The following is a 16,561-nucleotide window of genomic DNA, read 5'->3' as shown; positions in this document are numbered from 1 at the left end:
AAATATTTTGCACCCATATACAGTGTTATTTACCTACACACTTAAAATATTTACCAGACTTCATCGTCTAAAAGCACTTTTAAAAAGTACTTAAAAGTCATGGTTAACAGATCCCTTACGAAAATGAACTATGGCTTTTTATAAAAAGTGTGTGAATGAGTTTATAAAAGCGTAGTAACCTTGTTTTTTCCGCATTGATTACCAATTGTAAAATCATAGTTTTATAAGTTAATAATGACATCATAAAAGTAAAGATGAGACCTCAACTCTGTATGTTATGTTAAGTAAAACATTTTAATCAAAATGTGGAGTAATTTCAATATTAAGCTCGCTGTTTTGAAGTGAACTGTATCAGTTATCATAAAATGACACAAACATTGGCGCTTTTGGTTGAGGCTATTGTAAAAATCATTTAACGCAATGATGCCCCCTAGTGTATATATGCAAAATAACATCTTATGAGGGCTTTGGCATATTGACGCTTTATCTTAATATAAAAATAAAGACAAACTTAAATATTGAAATGTTTATTAAGACAAATTCACAAAAATAATGAGAATTTTACATTCTCAAGAAAAACCTAAAGAGTAACTTAAATCAGTGATGCTAAACACCGGTCCTGAGAGACAGCACTGCACATTTTGTAATTCTCCTTTATTTAAGAATTGAGAATCACTGCCTTAAGCTTTCTGTACAAGCAATCTAATAAATGATATAAACAGATGGAGTGAGTGCAATGTGCTATCTAAAACCACAATTTTGCCCTTGAAATGATCTAAATTTAAGAAGCATTCATATGCTAAATACATTAGACCGTTTCATCTATCACACTTTGAAACTGTATGAAATGATGACGAATCAGTTTTAACTAACTGACTCAACCCATTCTGAATACAATAATATCATAAAATTATTTGATTTTATACAGTTAATTTTCTTTCAATATATCTAAACATTACACCTGCTATTTATGGTGTATACAGCCAATAAATTACATTCAATGAATTCAGTGTACTAAAGCTAGCTGTTATGGCAAAGAGCACATTGGTACCTTGTTTAGTTCAGATTAATCCTAACATATATAATGATTGGTAACTGATGAATATTTAGGTTATAATTAGAGAGAAAAAAACAAAAGGAAAGAATTCTGTGCAAAATCTTCATAGCAATATTTGTTAGATCACCTACAGTATACAGCAATGCTATTGAATCGATTGGACATCAAACCTTAGCAACATGCATCCATATACTGTATGTACAATACCTCAAAACAATTAATCCAATGTACAGTATTTATCTGGAATGACCTGTGCAATATGTATGTCACAGCAAGATAAAGATTGCATGAAAACTACATTTTAAAATAAGTACAGTTTGATGCACAGCTGATCTGAGGATGGGCTCGTGAAGAGATTTGTTTGAAATTGCAACTGCATATAAGGATTATCCCCTAAAAACATACAAGGGATTCAATAAAAACTTAAACCTTATTTGTTGCAAAGATAAAATCAGACACATTGGCTTAAAAGTAGACATTAACCTGGTAATACAAAGATTGTTTTAAGCAAACTGGATCATCAGTAGCATTGAACAGGCAGGGGTAAACTCTATTTCAGGTTGAAAAAGCCAGTGGATTTGGCTTGAGGCCCCATCAGCATATTGGCTTGGTTTTTATGTGTGATATGAATCTGAGGAAGAAAAAAAATAAAATCGTTAAAGCAATATATCTCGCTTGAAGGAACAATTCACACAAAAGGAAAAATGCATATTTATGTGTAACACACTTAAAAATTATTATTATTAAAATGAAAGCATTTAAAGGTGCTGTGTGTAGATTTTAGCAGCATCTAGTGGTGAGATTGCGAATTGCAACCAACGGCTCACTCCCCTGTTCAACCCTTCTTTAAAAACGCATAGAGAAGCTACGGTAGCAGCCACAGGGCAAACACGTAGTCGTCTGAGAAATCATCAGTTTGTCCATATAGGGCTACTATAAAAACTTCCACGTAAAGGGACATGCGGTGTATGAAGATAAAAACTACATTCTAAGGCAGTAAAAACATAACAGTTTACTATGTAAGGTCTTTATACGCCACTTAAATATAGTAATGCATGATATATTGCTTTTCTTTTAAAAGAAATGTACACACTGCTCCTTTAAGGAGGCAATATTCAAAAATGGGTGGTCACTCACAGTACAAGGTGGCTGCATCCACGGCTCTCCGTCAATCTGCATAGGCAGGGGTTTCTTTGTCCTACAAACAAGAACCAGACAAATAATTTATTGGTTTTATTTACAGACAGGAAAATCATGAAATATAATGAATAATGTCATCATCACGCTGACACTGAGTTGCAGCATGTGAGTCACTGACAGATACAGAATTAGTCGACCATCTGATAACATTTACATTTATGCATTAGGCAAATGCTTTTATCCACAGTGACTTATAGTGCATTAAAGCTATATGCATTTGTGGGCTTTTGGAACAATCTTTTGAGCTACAGGAACAACGCATAACCCATTACCATGACAAAAGAGCGAACAGAATGTAAATTGCATAATTTACCTTTGAATAAAATGCGAATAATGAATATGTTAATGGACATACTTTAATGGTCAGTTATGAGCGTGTCCGTGCATGTGTTGACTTGTTTGTGCATGTGCAACAGCCTGAATCAGTACCCAGTCTCACCTGATGGTAATCTGAGATGTTTTTGCAAGTCGAACTGCGCTCTTCAGACCCGTGTATATCTGTCCCATTTCCATAGCTCCTTCCAAACCCACCAACTCCAATCGCTTATCACTTATATCTGTATGGATGGAGACAAGAAACTGTTGAGTCTATTTAAAGAATTAGTCAATTTTCTTAAAAAAGAAAATGTTTTGCGTACTTGTCATAAAGAGGCTCCTATTAAAAAGTCAATGCAAACTATATTTAACTGTAAACTTACAGCTCGCAATTGCAGACAAAGCCACAACAGTACAAACAGGCCTATATATAATTGTTAGAGTCAGTAAGTGGATGTAAAATTATCATTATGAGATACAATTATAACTGCAAAAGCATAACATGATAACATGGATGTTTTTACAAATTTTTAAAAATTCTATGCTATGACCCCTTTAACATAAAAGTTAAAGGATTAGTCCATCTTCTTAAAAAAAAATCCAGATAATTTTATTCACCACCATGTCATCCAAAATGTAGATGTCTTTCTTTGTTCAGTCAAGAAGAAATTATGTTTTTTGAGGAAAACATTCCAGGATTTTTCTCATTTTAATGGACTTTAATGGACCCCAACACTTAACACTTAACTCAACACCTAAAAGTTTTTTCCAACGGAGTTTAAAAGGACTCTAAATGATCCCAAACGAGGCATAAGGGTCTTATCTAGCGAAACGATTGTCATTTAAAAAAAAAAAAAAAAAATATGCACGTTTAAACCACAACTTCTTGTCTATCTCCGATCCTGTGATGCGCCAGCGTTTTCAACAATAAACTGACACAAAGACATTAATTAGTATAATTCGACATACAACAACGTCAGAACAGTCCTCTTTCTCCACACTTGTAAACACTGGGGCGAAGTTTCGCATACATCATCCGTGACCTCTTGATGTGATGACGTATTGCGTGAGGCCGCGCTGGCGCATCACAGGACCGGAGATAGATGAGAAGTTGTGGTTTAAAAGTGCATATTTTTTATTTTTCTTGTAAAAAATGACAATTGTTTCGCTAGATATGACCCTTATGCCTCGTTTGGGATCGTTTATAGTCCTTTGAAACTGCAATTTTATACTGCATTAAAACTGTTATGTGTTGGGGTCCATTAAAGTCCATTAAAATGAGAAAAATCCTGGAATGTTCTCCTCAAAAAACAAAATTTCTTCTTGACTGAACAAAGAAAGACATCAACATTTTGGATGACATGGTGGTGAGTAAATTATCTGGAATTTTTAAGAAGATGGACTAATCCTTTAACTTTTATGTTAAAGGGGGCATAGCATAGAATTTAAAAAATTTGTAAAAACATCCATGTTATCATGTTATGCTTTGCAGTTATAATTGTATCTCATAATGATAATTTTACATCCACTTACTGACTCTAACAATTATATATAGGCCTGTTTGTACTGTTGTGGCTTTGTCTGCAATTGTGAGCTGCAAGTTTACAGTTAAATATAGTTTGCGTTTACTTTTTAATAGCATCCTCAAGTACGCAAAACAATGTACCTAAGTTACTGAAACAGTGCAATGTAAATGTAGTCGGTCATGCTTTAAGACAATCTCTTGAGATTTCTAAATAAAATATTTTGCACTTTTCTGGAAATTAACTTTTAATTTCTGCACTTACAATTTTCATACAGTAGCATAACAAACTATTTTGGAAAAAAACACATCAAGATTCAACCCCACAACATGGTATTGAAACAAAACCTACCTTGCGGGCTCACTTTTAGTAGTTCAGGGTCCAGTATCACCTCAGGCATATTTTGTTCTACTTTGTCACTCTTTTTGGCTTCGCCCCACAAGTTGGACCCGCCATGCATGCTGGGAATGTTGAGGACAGCGATCCCCTCCAGGGAAAGACTACTGAGATCTAACTGTGTCCCACAACACTGTAAAGCCAGACAGAATGTTATGTTTTTCAGATTTCAAATTTTCATCATTTCAAGCCAAATGTGTAAGCACATTTTTAAGTAATGAAATGCATTTGCATTATACACTGAATTAAAGCTGGCTCTTCAGCAGATGACTAATACTAGATTTTATCACACTAATGCCCTGACAATGATGATGCTTTTAGAGTAGAAGCAAACACATGAAAAGAGCAATCGTGACCGAAACCAAATTCATTATTGTCTTCCGTTAATTCTTGTTGTAATTTCGACACTTTTTAAGGGTACCTGCGTATCAAAATATCTTACCTCTATGGTTATACACTCCTTCAGTTTTTTACATGATGCTGAGATGGTCTCAGAAGTGGCAAATTCAAAGTACCACAGTTTGTTCTTCATTCTGAAAGAAATTGAAATGAGAGTAAGGTGATGTAGTGTAATGGTTTTAAATTATATTTAATGATTAATAAGAGTCTATTATTTATTATTTATAATAAACATATTAATAATTTTGCTACAATATGATGATGGATCTAACCTGCTGTTAAACTTCTGAGGATGTTTCTCTCTCATAGTGTGAAAGCGATGAGCAATAGATGCATCCTGTTTAAGACAAAATGTACAAAGTAAAAGTAACATGTATGTGACCCTGGACCACAAAACCAGTCATAACGGGCATTTTTTCTTTAAATTGAGATTTATACATCATCTGAAACTGAATAAATAAGCTTTCCATATATTGGCCTAGATACAACCATTTAAAAAAATTGTCTTTGGGGTTGTTCAAATGAAGTTCTTATAAATATAAATAAATACATATTTTAAATTCTTATATAAATAAATTATAAGTTCTTATAAATATAAATATTTGATATATTTAGGTCAATGATGTGACATTAATTATTTTGTGTCCATATGTTTCAATTAAATGTAAAAGGGTTAAAATTTCAAAATAAATTTGCAGATTACTTACATACATTCTCTTATTTAAGGACCAAGTCTAAAATTTCTGGTTTTATTTTATTTTGAAAGAATATTTGGGGGATAATTGCAAAAATTTCAATTGGTGTAACTAGTATTTTTTTTAAATGAAACTATAAAAATATTAATAAAAAATGTGGAATTAAATAAAATCATCTAGTTTAGTGTAATGTGATTTTTTTAAATACGTTTTTACATCATTTGTCAAAGATTATTTAGAAAACAGAGCTGTTTTCAGCATATGTCGGGACAAATATTACAAAAACGCATTAAAATTAACATTTAAAAATAACTAATAAAATGATGTTTTTTGGTGATTACGTGTACATGCCATCAAGGTGGATAAAATATTTAATATTTCTCATTCTTTGGCGCAATTGGCGGTTACACCATTTGACATTTTCAGGTCCATTTAGTCTCAACTTTCATAAACATTGTGCAAATGTACTTTTTTATTGCATAAAATTAACATAAATAAAATAGGTGCATTGAAATAAATCTGATGCGTGCTTTTAAAATTTTATTTTAAATTTTGCATTTCTCATCTTGCCAAACCGTTTTTGTCACTGACCCATTTACAGTAGGACATTTGTAAAATATCTGAACTGAACATGATCTTTACTTAATATCTTAATGATTTGGCATTAAAAATATATATAATTTGGACCCATACTATGTATTGTTTGCTATTGCTACAAAAAATACCCATGCGACTTATGACAGGTTTTGTGGTCCAGGGTCACATATGGTTTTAACCATACAAAAGTGTTTAAAAATAATAGAATTTATTGATAAAATGTGATTTTATCATTACTAAGATGAAGCATTATTAAAAGCAATTATAAAGTATAACTGGTTTGATGATACCCAGCAAGCAAATTTGCATTTAAAGGACTTCTGAAAGCTGTTCAAACACAGGCCAGATGTCTACAGGCTAGACCATACAGTAAAAAAAATTAAAAATAAATCAATGAAACCAAACACATTACTGTGGACTTCCCTTTCGTGATGCAATATCATACATCTCGCAAGTTATATTAATGTAATCAAATTCAAGTTTAAGTCGGTAACTCGTAGCTAGTGGGTAACTTTATCAGGTCTAAAGTTAACCTAGACTGTGAAATGATGGATATTGCTCAATGGGTAGATTCATGGTGTACTTACCACTCCGATGGAGAAATAATTGTTGATGATTTCATAAGGCACCGGGTCACCTCTCTCCTTACTGTCCTCAAGAATCACCTGTATGCTCCATCGATCCATCTTGACCTCAGAACTCGCCTCAATGTCTTTTAGGATTCGACCCAGATCCACGCCATCATAACCTAGAACCAGAGCGCTGGTGAGAACCACTACCTGAACACAGACAGGGCAGGTCTATAAAAATATTTTGCCAGCCCTGTATAGGTTTACATGGATCTTGCTTCCTAATTTTTTTTTTTAAAGGGGACATCATGAAAATGTGACTTTTTTCATGTTTAAGTGCTATCATTGGGTCCCCAGTGCTTTTATCAACCTAGAAAATATGTAAAAGATCAATCCAGTAACTTAGTTTTGGTAAACCATTCTCTGCAAGCATGTGAAAAAATAGGTCAGTGAAATTTGGCTCCCCTTGTGATGTCAGAAGGGGATAATACCGCCCCCTAATCTGCACTATCCAACCATGGCACTGCCATTAAGTGCAGAGATCAGCTCATTTGCATTTTAAAGCACACCCAAAAACGGCACATTTTTGCTTACACCTACAAAGTGGCAATTTTAACATGTTATAATAAATTATCTATATGGTATTTTGAACAAAAACTTCACATACGTACTCTGGGGACGCCAAAGTTTTATTTGACATCTTAAAAAAGTCTTGTGAAATGTCCTCTTTAGATCGCTTTGGATAAAAGCATCTGCTAAATGCCTAAATGTAATCAAGTGTTCATTTATAGAAATGAATAAAGAGGATTATTGAGTTTTCTTTGATTTATGTAAAAATGTAAATGTTTTGTTTTTTCTATATCATTTAACTGTCTTATTTGTGGTGTTTTTCTTCTCTTTTGGTTTAATAAATGATTCACACAGAACAATGTATACCCTCAGCTTCTCTCCTCACCTCCGCCCCATCGCAGACAGCGGGCGAGATCATTTCCTGTGCCAAGAGGAAGCACAGCCACTGGAGGGCGCACTGGCAGGTTGGCTTTATCTTTGTAAGGTATTGAAAGAAAGGGGATAGTTGTAAAAGAACTGATACCAAGGTAAAACATATTTGAAAATTTCAAATCCTCTTATGAGGTACTGTGAGAAACAAAGGATTTATGTCTGAGGTTTTTTACCTATGGCATCAAGAATCCAGCCCACTGTGCCATCACCTCCACAGACTAATATTCTATAGTCCTGCAGATCTTTGAAGAAATGCAATCTGGGTGAACATAAATGATTACAGATTAAAATTAAAAGCAAAAAAACTCACATTTGGTTTAGCCATCAACAAATTCAACTAAATGAATACAGGCCACAAGCCAACTAAACAAGACACAGTCAAGTATTTACTAAAACTGCTTTAATTATAGAGAAATCTTTACCCTGGTCCCGGTCCGCCACTGGAAAGATTATAAACTTGCCGAGGATTTAACAGGAATTGAAATTTTCGAAGGACTCTGTAAAAGCAAATGTATTTATTATTTGGCTTAAGACCAAATATTATGCTTATATTTACAAATATATTAGTTGCTCACCTTTCCCCCTGTTTCCCACCACTTTTCGGGTTCACAAACACCAACAGTGGATGAGTCTTAGGAATCGGGTTTATCTGTTACGGCAAAAGATGCTGGATTAAAAAACATTTTATATATCCCAGTGGCGAGGGTGCTCGATGCGAAGTCAGTCACAACATGTATGTAGCCCATCATGTGTGTGGTTCCTTTATTCAAAATATGTGTTCTGCGCATCGAAAGATCCTGTGTGCATCACGTGACTTGTCAAAATAAGTGCCAGCTGCAGACGTGTCTAAAGGGTTTATGATAAAAGAGACACTTGCGTTTGCCAGATACTCGCATAATCTTAGAGTTTACTGTTAAGGGAGTGTCTTGCGTGTATTTTGTGAACGTGAGCGTCTCTTTTATCGTAAACAGTTTTGACGCGATAAGCAGGCACTTACCTTGACAAAACACGTGATGCACATGATTCACATGACAAACACAAACACATATTTTGAAAACACGAGCAACACACAACACTCCGAACACTTAGTTTGAATAACGACCCTCGGAAGAGTAGTCACGAGCCGCCACTGGTATATTCCAGCTTAGGCCATACATATTCTGATTTCACCAAAATTTGTGCATTTTGACCATGAAGCACTTTTAAAACATTGTTCCTGTTGCTCAATTGAGTATTGCATTGGCAGTACAAAGGTTGTGGGTTCATTCCACAGGGAACAGACAAACTGATAAACAAAAAAGCATCTGCCAAATGCATAAAATCTATTGTCCAACCAATGAAAAACAAGGGAGTGTTAAAGTCACCAAATTAATAATTGTGTTTGGTGACACTAGACAGACTGTGTCCTACCTGTAATATCTGTCCTTCAGGTGTAGTGTTGTGCTCACTGTCATCACTTGCAAACGAGCATCCATTCCTAATGGTGTTCAGTCTCTCCTGAGAGCCAAAAAACAAAAAGATTGACCACATAAGAAATATACAGCGTTATGCATCACTTCTGCTACACATGACGCTGCTAAACAGCGACCCCAGCTTAATATTACCAACACTACAGTAAATGTGCATACTACTAAAATGTATAGATTTAAAGGAACAGTATGTAGGATTGTGGCCAAAACTGGTATTGCAATAACAAAACTTGTGGCTAAAACTGGTACTGCAATCACCCAACTGGTGGCCAATACGCAAAATGACAACATAAACATCAGTTGAGGGCTGAAACTTCACTTTTTAAATGACAATACTACACGTGGAGAAATCAGCTTACTTTACATTCAGCTGTCACCATTTGCAACTGCAATATAATTTCTTCTAGATTTGCAACATAGTGCTGGTAAGTATATTAAAACCATTTTCGTTTTGGCGACATTACCTTGATGATGGGATAGATGGCCCATGGGGGTAAAACATGGTCCCTAAAAGGCCCACAATCACATTCAAAGGGTTCCTGAGTTGCACACTCATCATGTCTCTAATAGTAAAAGAAAAGGCATCATTGTAATGGAAAACTACAAAACTTTACCCCTAACTTCTGTCTAGTAAACAATAATTATGCAATGACGAGATATCTAGTCAATCAAGAGAAAACGCTTCCCTGCCAATGACGAGATTTTCAGTCTTTCCGCAATACCGCTATTATCCACCAGGTGGTGCCATTCCGCAACTTTTTAAACCCGCAAGTATTGCCCTATGGCAAGCTTAAGCATGTCCGTGTCTGTTTTAAAGATCGCTCTGAATGGGATCTCTATGAAAAGTCACAAAAATGGAATTATCTCTGCTTTTTGCTCAAAATGTGGTGTTTTTGCAGAAACCTACCCATATTCAAAAGCTGAAAAAAAAAACTCGTATAGTCTTAGATATAGAACGCATTTAGTCCCAGACACTAGGGGGAGCTAGTAGAGAAATAATACTCAGACTTGCCTTGTGTGCCTTTAAAATATTTGCACCGCGTTAACCAATCAGGAGCTTGCTGTAGTAGTGATGTGATTACAGGAAACGAGCGAAGTCGCAGAAGCCCCTCCCATTACACGAATTTCTGCGTGACTCGATGACAAGAAAATCACGCACGAATGAAGCGAGTAAACTCAAAATGTTCAAGCGACAAACCAGACGTGGTAGACGCGAATTTCCGTGTGAATGTCTCGATAACTAGAATTTCACGCGCGAATGAAGCGAGTAAACTCAAAATGTTCAAGCGGCAAACTAGACAAGGTAGACGCGAATTTGACACCTCAAACGCGGCTGGTCTGAACCCACAGTACTGTATATGTGTATATGTATATATGTGTGTGTATATACATATATGTGTATATATATATATTTTTTTTTAAACAGTTATTATTTAGTATAAAATACCAGTCTCACCAGGGTATGACACCAAACGCAGCGCTTTCCAGTAAGCCCGTGCTTTATTTTCTTTTGACACTTGTCGCACTTCCCAGAATCACAGTTTCCAGTCACCCAGTCATGAGTTGCAGTCTGCATATAAACAAATAAAATGTGTGTATGCTGTTTAGATTTACATTGTTGACTCAAGTAATTCGAATACAGGAGAGCTAGCTGTTACACTTTTTACTACATACCTCCTACGTTTTATGCACATAAAACATTTGTGACTACTTGCCCCACAGTTAACAAGAAATGTTGTACTCACTGTATGGGGGAAGTTGTCACAGTGGAACCATTTCAGTACATCTCATATATACAGATAAACAGATGATATATGATTATGATTGAACTGTGAATACCACAGCTCAGTGGTTGGGTATTGCGTCTGCAGTGCAAAATTTCATAGGTTCAAACCCAGGTAATACACATACTGATAAAAATGTATCCCTTGTAATGCACTGCAATTCGCTTTGGATAAACGTCTGCCAAATGCATAAATATGTCAAATGTAAATGTGTGCTTACCCCTGTCTCTTTCTTGGACATCACGTATGTGCGACTGCATGGAGCTGGGTTCTTATTGGCACACCGGCCATGTACTGTGTATTTACAGCCTGTGTAAGACAGCAAACTGTTGTGATACTAATCATCTGACCTCAGATCAAAACTAAACATTACAGTGGTGGTTTTACTAAAACTTAATTTAAACAACTAGTTAATAGAGTTTGTTCAATTTGGGCCAAATTAACATATCATAAAAATCTGACTTTTCCATGTTAAAGTGCTATAATTGGGTCCCCAGTGCTTCTATCAACCTAGAAAATGTGAAAAAGATCAAACCAGTAACTTAGTTTTGGTAAACCATTCTCTGCAAGCATGTGAAAAATAGGTCATTAAAAATTTGGCTCCCCTTGTGATGTCAGAAGGGAATAATACCACCCCTTAATCTGCACTATCTAACCACGCCACTTCCATTTAGTGCAGAGATGAACTCTTTGCATTGTAAAGGACACACCCAAAAACGGCACATTTTTCACCTACAAAGTGGCAATTTTAACATGTTAAAAAGATAATGTAAATTATCTGTATGATATTTTGAGTTAGAACTTCACATACATACTCTGGGGACACCAACGATTTATTTGACATCTTAAAAATGTCTTGTGAAATGTCCCCTTCATGGCCAATACATGCCAGGGCAGTCTCGCTGTGACTTCCGAGGCTTTCTTGGCCTGGCGCTTTTGGCCTGATGATACAGTAACTAAGCAATAATGCGGAGACAATATCAAAAGTAAAGTTTACCCGAATAAAATGAGTTTGTGTAGAAAGCACCTCTAAGGCTGGTTGCATAATCTGTGAGCGGGGCATCAAGAGCAAGTTTTCATTTTGGTGCCCATATTATTAGATTACCTTGCTTGCTTTATAAGTTATTTATAATCTTTATCATTTTTAAAAAAAGAATATTTCAAGTAGAAAGCCAGAGATAATGTTATTGCCACGTTGTGTGTGTCTTTAAAATTTAATAAATGGTAAAATGGTAAATGGACTGCATTTATATAGCGCTTTCATAGACCAAATGGCGATCCAAAGGGCTTTACATTTTGCCTTATATTCACCCATTCTTACACAGACGGCGGTGTCAGCCATGCAAGGCGCCATCCAGGTTAATATTAATATATATATAATAAATTAATAACGTAACTGAAGAAATCATTTTACTTACAGGTGCAGCAGAGACCCTGTTTGCGCAGACCCAGCAGCATATTTTGACAGACATTACAATACGCAGGCCTGTTAAAATGCTTCATCCTCCATAAATGCTGGCCATCTTTTTGGGTCATCTTAAAAAAAAAAAAAACGAACAGGTAAATTCTTGATGGTCTAAATGTGCAAAATGCAACAGTCTTGTACAGTAAAAACACATATCGGTTTGTGTTTCATATTCTTTAAATCAACCTCGATTTCACAGGAAATCCACATCAAAGGTGAGATCTCTTTAATATCACAGTTTATTCTCCAAAGACTGAACTATCTGAGCAATTCTTTCCACATATATTTTATGACAGTGGTTCTCAAACTGGAAGCCAGGGGGGCCCCAGTTTTGTGACATTTTAGAAAATACATTCATTTATCATGAATTCTGTGTAATAACGCCCAAAAATAAGCCTACTAACCAACAGAAGTACTTTGTATAATATAATGTTTTGTTTAATTCAAATGTTACATTTTAGAACTGTTTTTGTCATACATTTTTTTGGGTGGGGGGTGCATAGTAATGCACCATACACAGGGGGGCCGCACGTTAAAAAAGTTTAAAAAACACTGTTTTATAATACTGCACTTCACAACCAAATAATCTCATTGGTTCCTCCAATGTCAGAAAAAATGGTATATAGCCGTGAAGCCGTCACTGGGGTGGTACCCTTTAAAAAACTACACCTTTGTACTTAAAGAGGTCATATTAGTTCATTTTTAGTACATATAGGTACCAAAGAGTGCATATTAGTATCTTAAAAATACATATTGGTATTAAATGTATACATATCTGTTTCTAAATGGTACCTAACCTTTTCAAAGGGAACTGCCTGGGTTTTATGCACATTTTAAAGTATCACATAAGAAACGAGCGATGGAAAAAGCTAATTTAAAATAAAAATTGTGTTTTTTGACGTATGCAATAAAGAGTTAATGCAAATAATGGGAGATGGAAACGCATTTGCCAAATAAATTTAACCCACGTGTCTGACCTTTTCCATTGTTGGTTGATTACCAATACCACCATCATTCACTCAACACCTTGATGATGGAAACGCACCTAATTTGTATTTCTTTATTTTCTTTTTATGCAAATTTTGAAAAGATTTGCTTCACGTTTCGATGGAAACCCAGATACAGAAGACCTCCATAAAATGCCCTGAGCAAAAACATTTAACTCAGAGTGGGCAAGATAAAACCCGTCTCTTATAATAAAAGAAACTATACTAAGAACCGTAAATTAATTTAATTCAGTGTATAACCGTAACAAATACTCTAACTTGCATGCCTATGCAGTGTTTATAACACTTGGCATTCTTATCTTACACCTACTGCTTATTTTTTATGAATTCATCTGCCCGACCGAAGGTGTTGAGGGGGACTAATGGCATTCACATCAGGGCCTTATTATTAGTGTCAAATCTTTGGTTGTGATGACTCAGAAGGAAACTACAGTCAGCCGGGCAGGAGACCTAAAACTTTAACCCACATAGTCGTAACTGGGCTTAATTGTTGGCACTTCCCCTGTGCCTTATATGGGCAGGTGGAAACAGCATTTGGGGAAGTCTCTGGCTAAGATGTGTGCCTGAGCGGGACGGTGACGCAAAACATGGAAGGCACAAGACATGCACAGTATGTAAAAGCTACGAATGTTTCACAGAATATAAGGCGGCACAAACTGCATTGGCCTCCAGGGTCGATAAACGTCCGAAATACTCGTTACTTCCTTACATGTCTGCGATGACGCTGCTTATGTGGTTGAACTGTAAAACCCTTGTGTTAACCTTAAATGTTAATGTATGGTGTGACAATGACACCCTGTGCAGTTAGTGGGGGTAAACTCATGAGCAATTCATGGTGTTTTATTACATTTAGAAATGAAAAAAAAAAAAACTCTGTCTCTGTAGCTTGTCTTCAGGTCATGCAGTGGCACAGACAGACAAGAGTAATTTGGCCATCCAACAGCTAAAGGTCCCTTTATGGAGAGGTCTATCGTTACTTGATGGGTGTCATCTTACATGTGAAAGCTGCCAAGCGGCTTGTTTAAAAGTAACTTTTTATCGTCCAGTTTTGCGTTTTCCTAGTGGTATGCTTGCCAGTCTATACATTTTTTTTGGTGCATATAAGTTTGTCACTATGAATTGCTATTCTTTCTAATATATTTGCTTGTGGGTGTTACTGCGTGTGTGCCTGCATGCAAACATACAAGTGTCAGAGTGTTTGCACCAACGCAAAGTCAGCAGGCTTTAGGTGTAATAACAGAGACCGATGTGTTCGCTGGCAAAAGCTCACACATAATAATTAAATACAACAAGATGAACTCGTAGCCTAACCATTTTTAGTTACCGCAGGGTACCACTTTATTTTTTAGCAATTCATATTATTTTACAGACTGTAAGTAACTTTGCAACTTTTTCTAAAGTATTGAACAGTATAAGTAAACTGTCTGTTTTATATATACACACTAACCGTTTTTTTGAGATGCTCCCCAACAGACATTCAACTGACTGGAGAACATGTCAACTTATTCAACCAACCCATCACTAACAGTCTACTAATAATCTAATGAGAGTTAGCTGACATGTAGTGGCAAATTAATGAAAGTTATTGTGTAAAGTTACTTAGTAGAATGTCCAAAATTTACCTTTGTGTAGTCAAAAAACTTAAAGATTTTAAGGCAACAAGGTAACTTAGTTTTTTAAGAATCTTTTTAAGTTAATTCAACTCAAAAAGTTGTGTAAAGATGCATTGAATGAACTCAAAATGTTAAGGCAACCTGGTAACTTACGTTTTAAGTTGAACCAGACAAAACTATTTTGTGCAGCAGATTGTATTTTTACTTTATTTTCCCTTTTGTCATTCTTTTCTACTGATTTGTATCAGGATCTCTGGTAGGGTTTTACCAGAAATGCATTCTGAAAAGAAAAGCATTTGATTTGATACATGATCTTATATGCTCCAAAAATAGCACCTCAACTCTCTGACTTTGCATCTGGAGCCAGAATGTGTGACAGCAAATACCCCTCCCAACTAAAAGCGATATAAAATCCCTCCGGTCCAACTCCACTTTGAGTTTCCATCTCCTTATCCTTATTCATTTTATTGTATAATACACTGGAAATATTAAACAGAAGATATATTAGATAAATCAAGCAAAGGATAATATCTGTGAAGCCACTGCATTAGGATGAATGATGGCTGCGTCCGAAATCGCATACTGTGACAGTAGGTACTGAATTAGATGAAGTACCTACTCAACGGTCGATAAAACAGTAGGTACTATATAGTATGAATATGGATACTATGAATAAATTTGGGCGTACTACATCCGCAATGTTGATACATTACGTGACGTTAATTGTAAATTGGAATTACGTAATACAACCGCAATTTAACCAAAAGGGACAGCTGTTTAATATATGTATTTACATTTGAATTAGGGATGCATAACGATTAATCGCGCTTTATCTATAGCAGAATAATAGTATATTAGAATATATAATAACAGGGATTAAAGTGAAAAAAATTCTTCTGACTGAAATTTTTTTACGGCCAAGTCAAATTCCTTTAACTAACACTTTATGTAGGCGAGACCAATAACATTTTAAGGGGAGATTTTTTGCCATTAATTCCATATTAAAGTCTCCTGTGGTATATAGGTAGCTGTAGTTTGCAGGGAATTTCAGATTAAGGCGAAACAGCTAAATAACTCACTATATAAAAAGAAAACATGAATATCACCACCTTTAATGAATCTTTTATTAATTATTTATTAATTAATTAATTGTAAATGTATTAATTTGAGCATTTACTTATATTTTTTTTAAATCAAAGTTGAAACTGTTAACATAGTGAATGCACCATGAACTACCGTCAATTACTGTAATGACATAAACAAGAATGCTTATATACTCTATATTTTCATTGTTTGTTCATGTTATATAATGCATTTACTAATGTAAACAAATACAACTTTTTCATATCATATTATTCAGTAAACATAAACGAATAATCCAGGGTCTGCTCCGTTCACAAAACAGCTTAACGTTAGTCACAGCTCTAATACAGTAACGTTATGTATGAATATAAATCCTAAACGAGTAAC

At 35.1% G+C, this 16,561-nt stretch overlaps 1 protein-coding gene across 1 annotated transcript in view; it reads right to left on the bottom strand.

The window, feature by feature from the left end:
* Positions 1-511: 511 nt before the first annotated feature.
* The window catches only part of dgkaa (diacylglycerol kinase, alpha a), a 40,673-nt gene continuing 24,623 nt past the window's right edge, over positions 512-16,561 (bottom strand). Inside the window, exons 9-24 of the mRNA XM_065285427.2 lie at positions 12,425-12,542; positions 11,227-11,315; positions 10,679-10,792; positions 9,687-9,785; positions 9,164-9,250; positions 8,329-8,402; positions 8,176-8,250; positions 7,927-8,012; positions 7,707-7,796; positions 6,770-6,930; positions 5,163-5,227; positions 4,934-5,024; positions 4,447-4,624; positions 2,697-2,814; positions 2,195-2,255; positions 512-1,688 (exon numbers count right to left, since the gene is read on the bottom strand). Of these exons, the coding sequence (XP_065141499.1) occupies positions 1,608-1,688; positions 2,195-2,255; positions 2,697-2,814; positions 4,447-4,624; positions 4,934-5,024; positions 5,163-5,227; positions 6,770-6,930; positions 7,707-7,796; positions 7,927-8,012; positions 8,176-8,250; positions 8,329-8,402; positions 9,164-9,250; positions 9,687-9,785; positions 10,679-10,792; positions 11,227-11,315; positions 12,425-12,542 (1,587 nt within the window). The 3' untranslated portion in view covers positions 512-1,607. The remainder of the gene's footprint in view (positions 1,689-2,194; positions 2,256-2,696; positions 2,815-4,446; positions 4,625-4,933; positions 5,025-5,162; positions 5,228-6,769; positions 6,931-7,706; positions 7,797-7,926; positions 8,013-8,175; positions 8,251-8,328; positions 8,403-9,163; positions 9,251-9,686; positions 9,786-10,678; positions 10,793-11,226; positions 11,316-12,424; positions 12,543-16,561) is intronic.

The sequence above is a fragment of the Paramisgurnus dabryanus genome, chromosome 21, assembly GCF_030506205.2.
Source record: "Paramisgurnus dabryanus chromosome 21, PD_genome_1.1, whole genome shotgun sequence".
Lineage (NCBI taxonomy): Eukaryota > Metazoa > Chordata > Actinopteri > Cypriniformes > Cobitidae > Paramisgurnus > Paramisgurnus dabryanus.
This window is presented reverse-complemented; position numbering and strand designations above follow the sequence as displayed.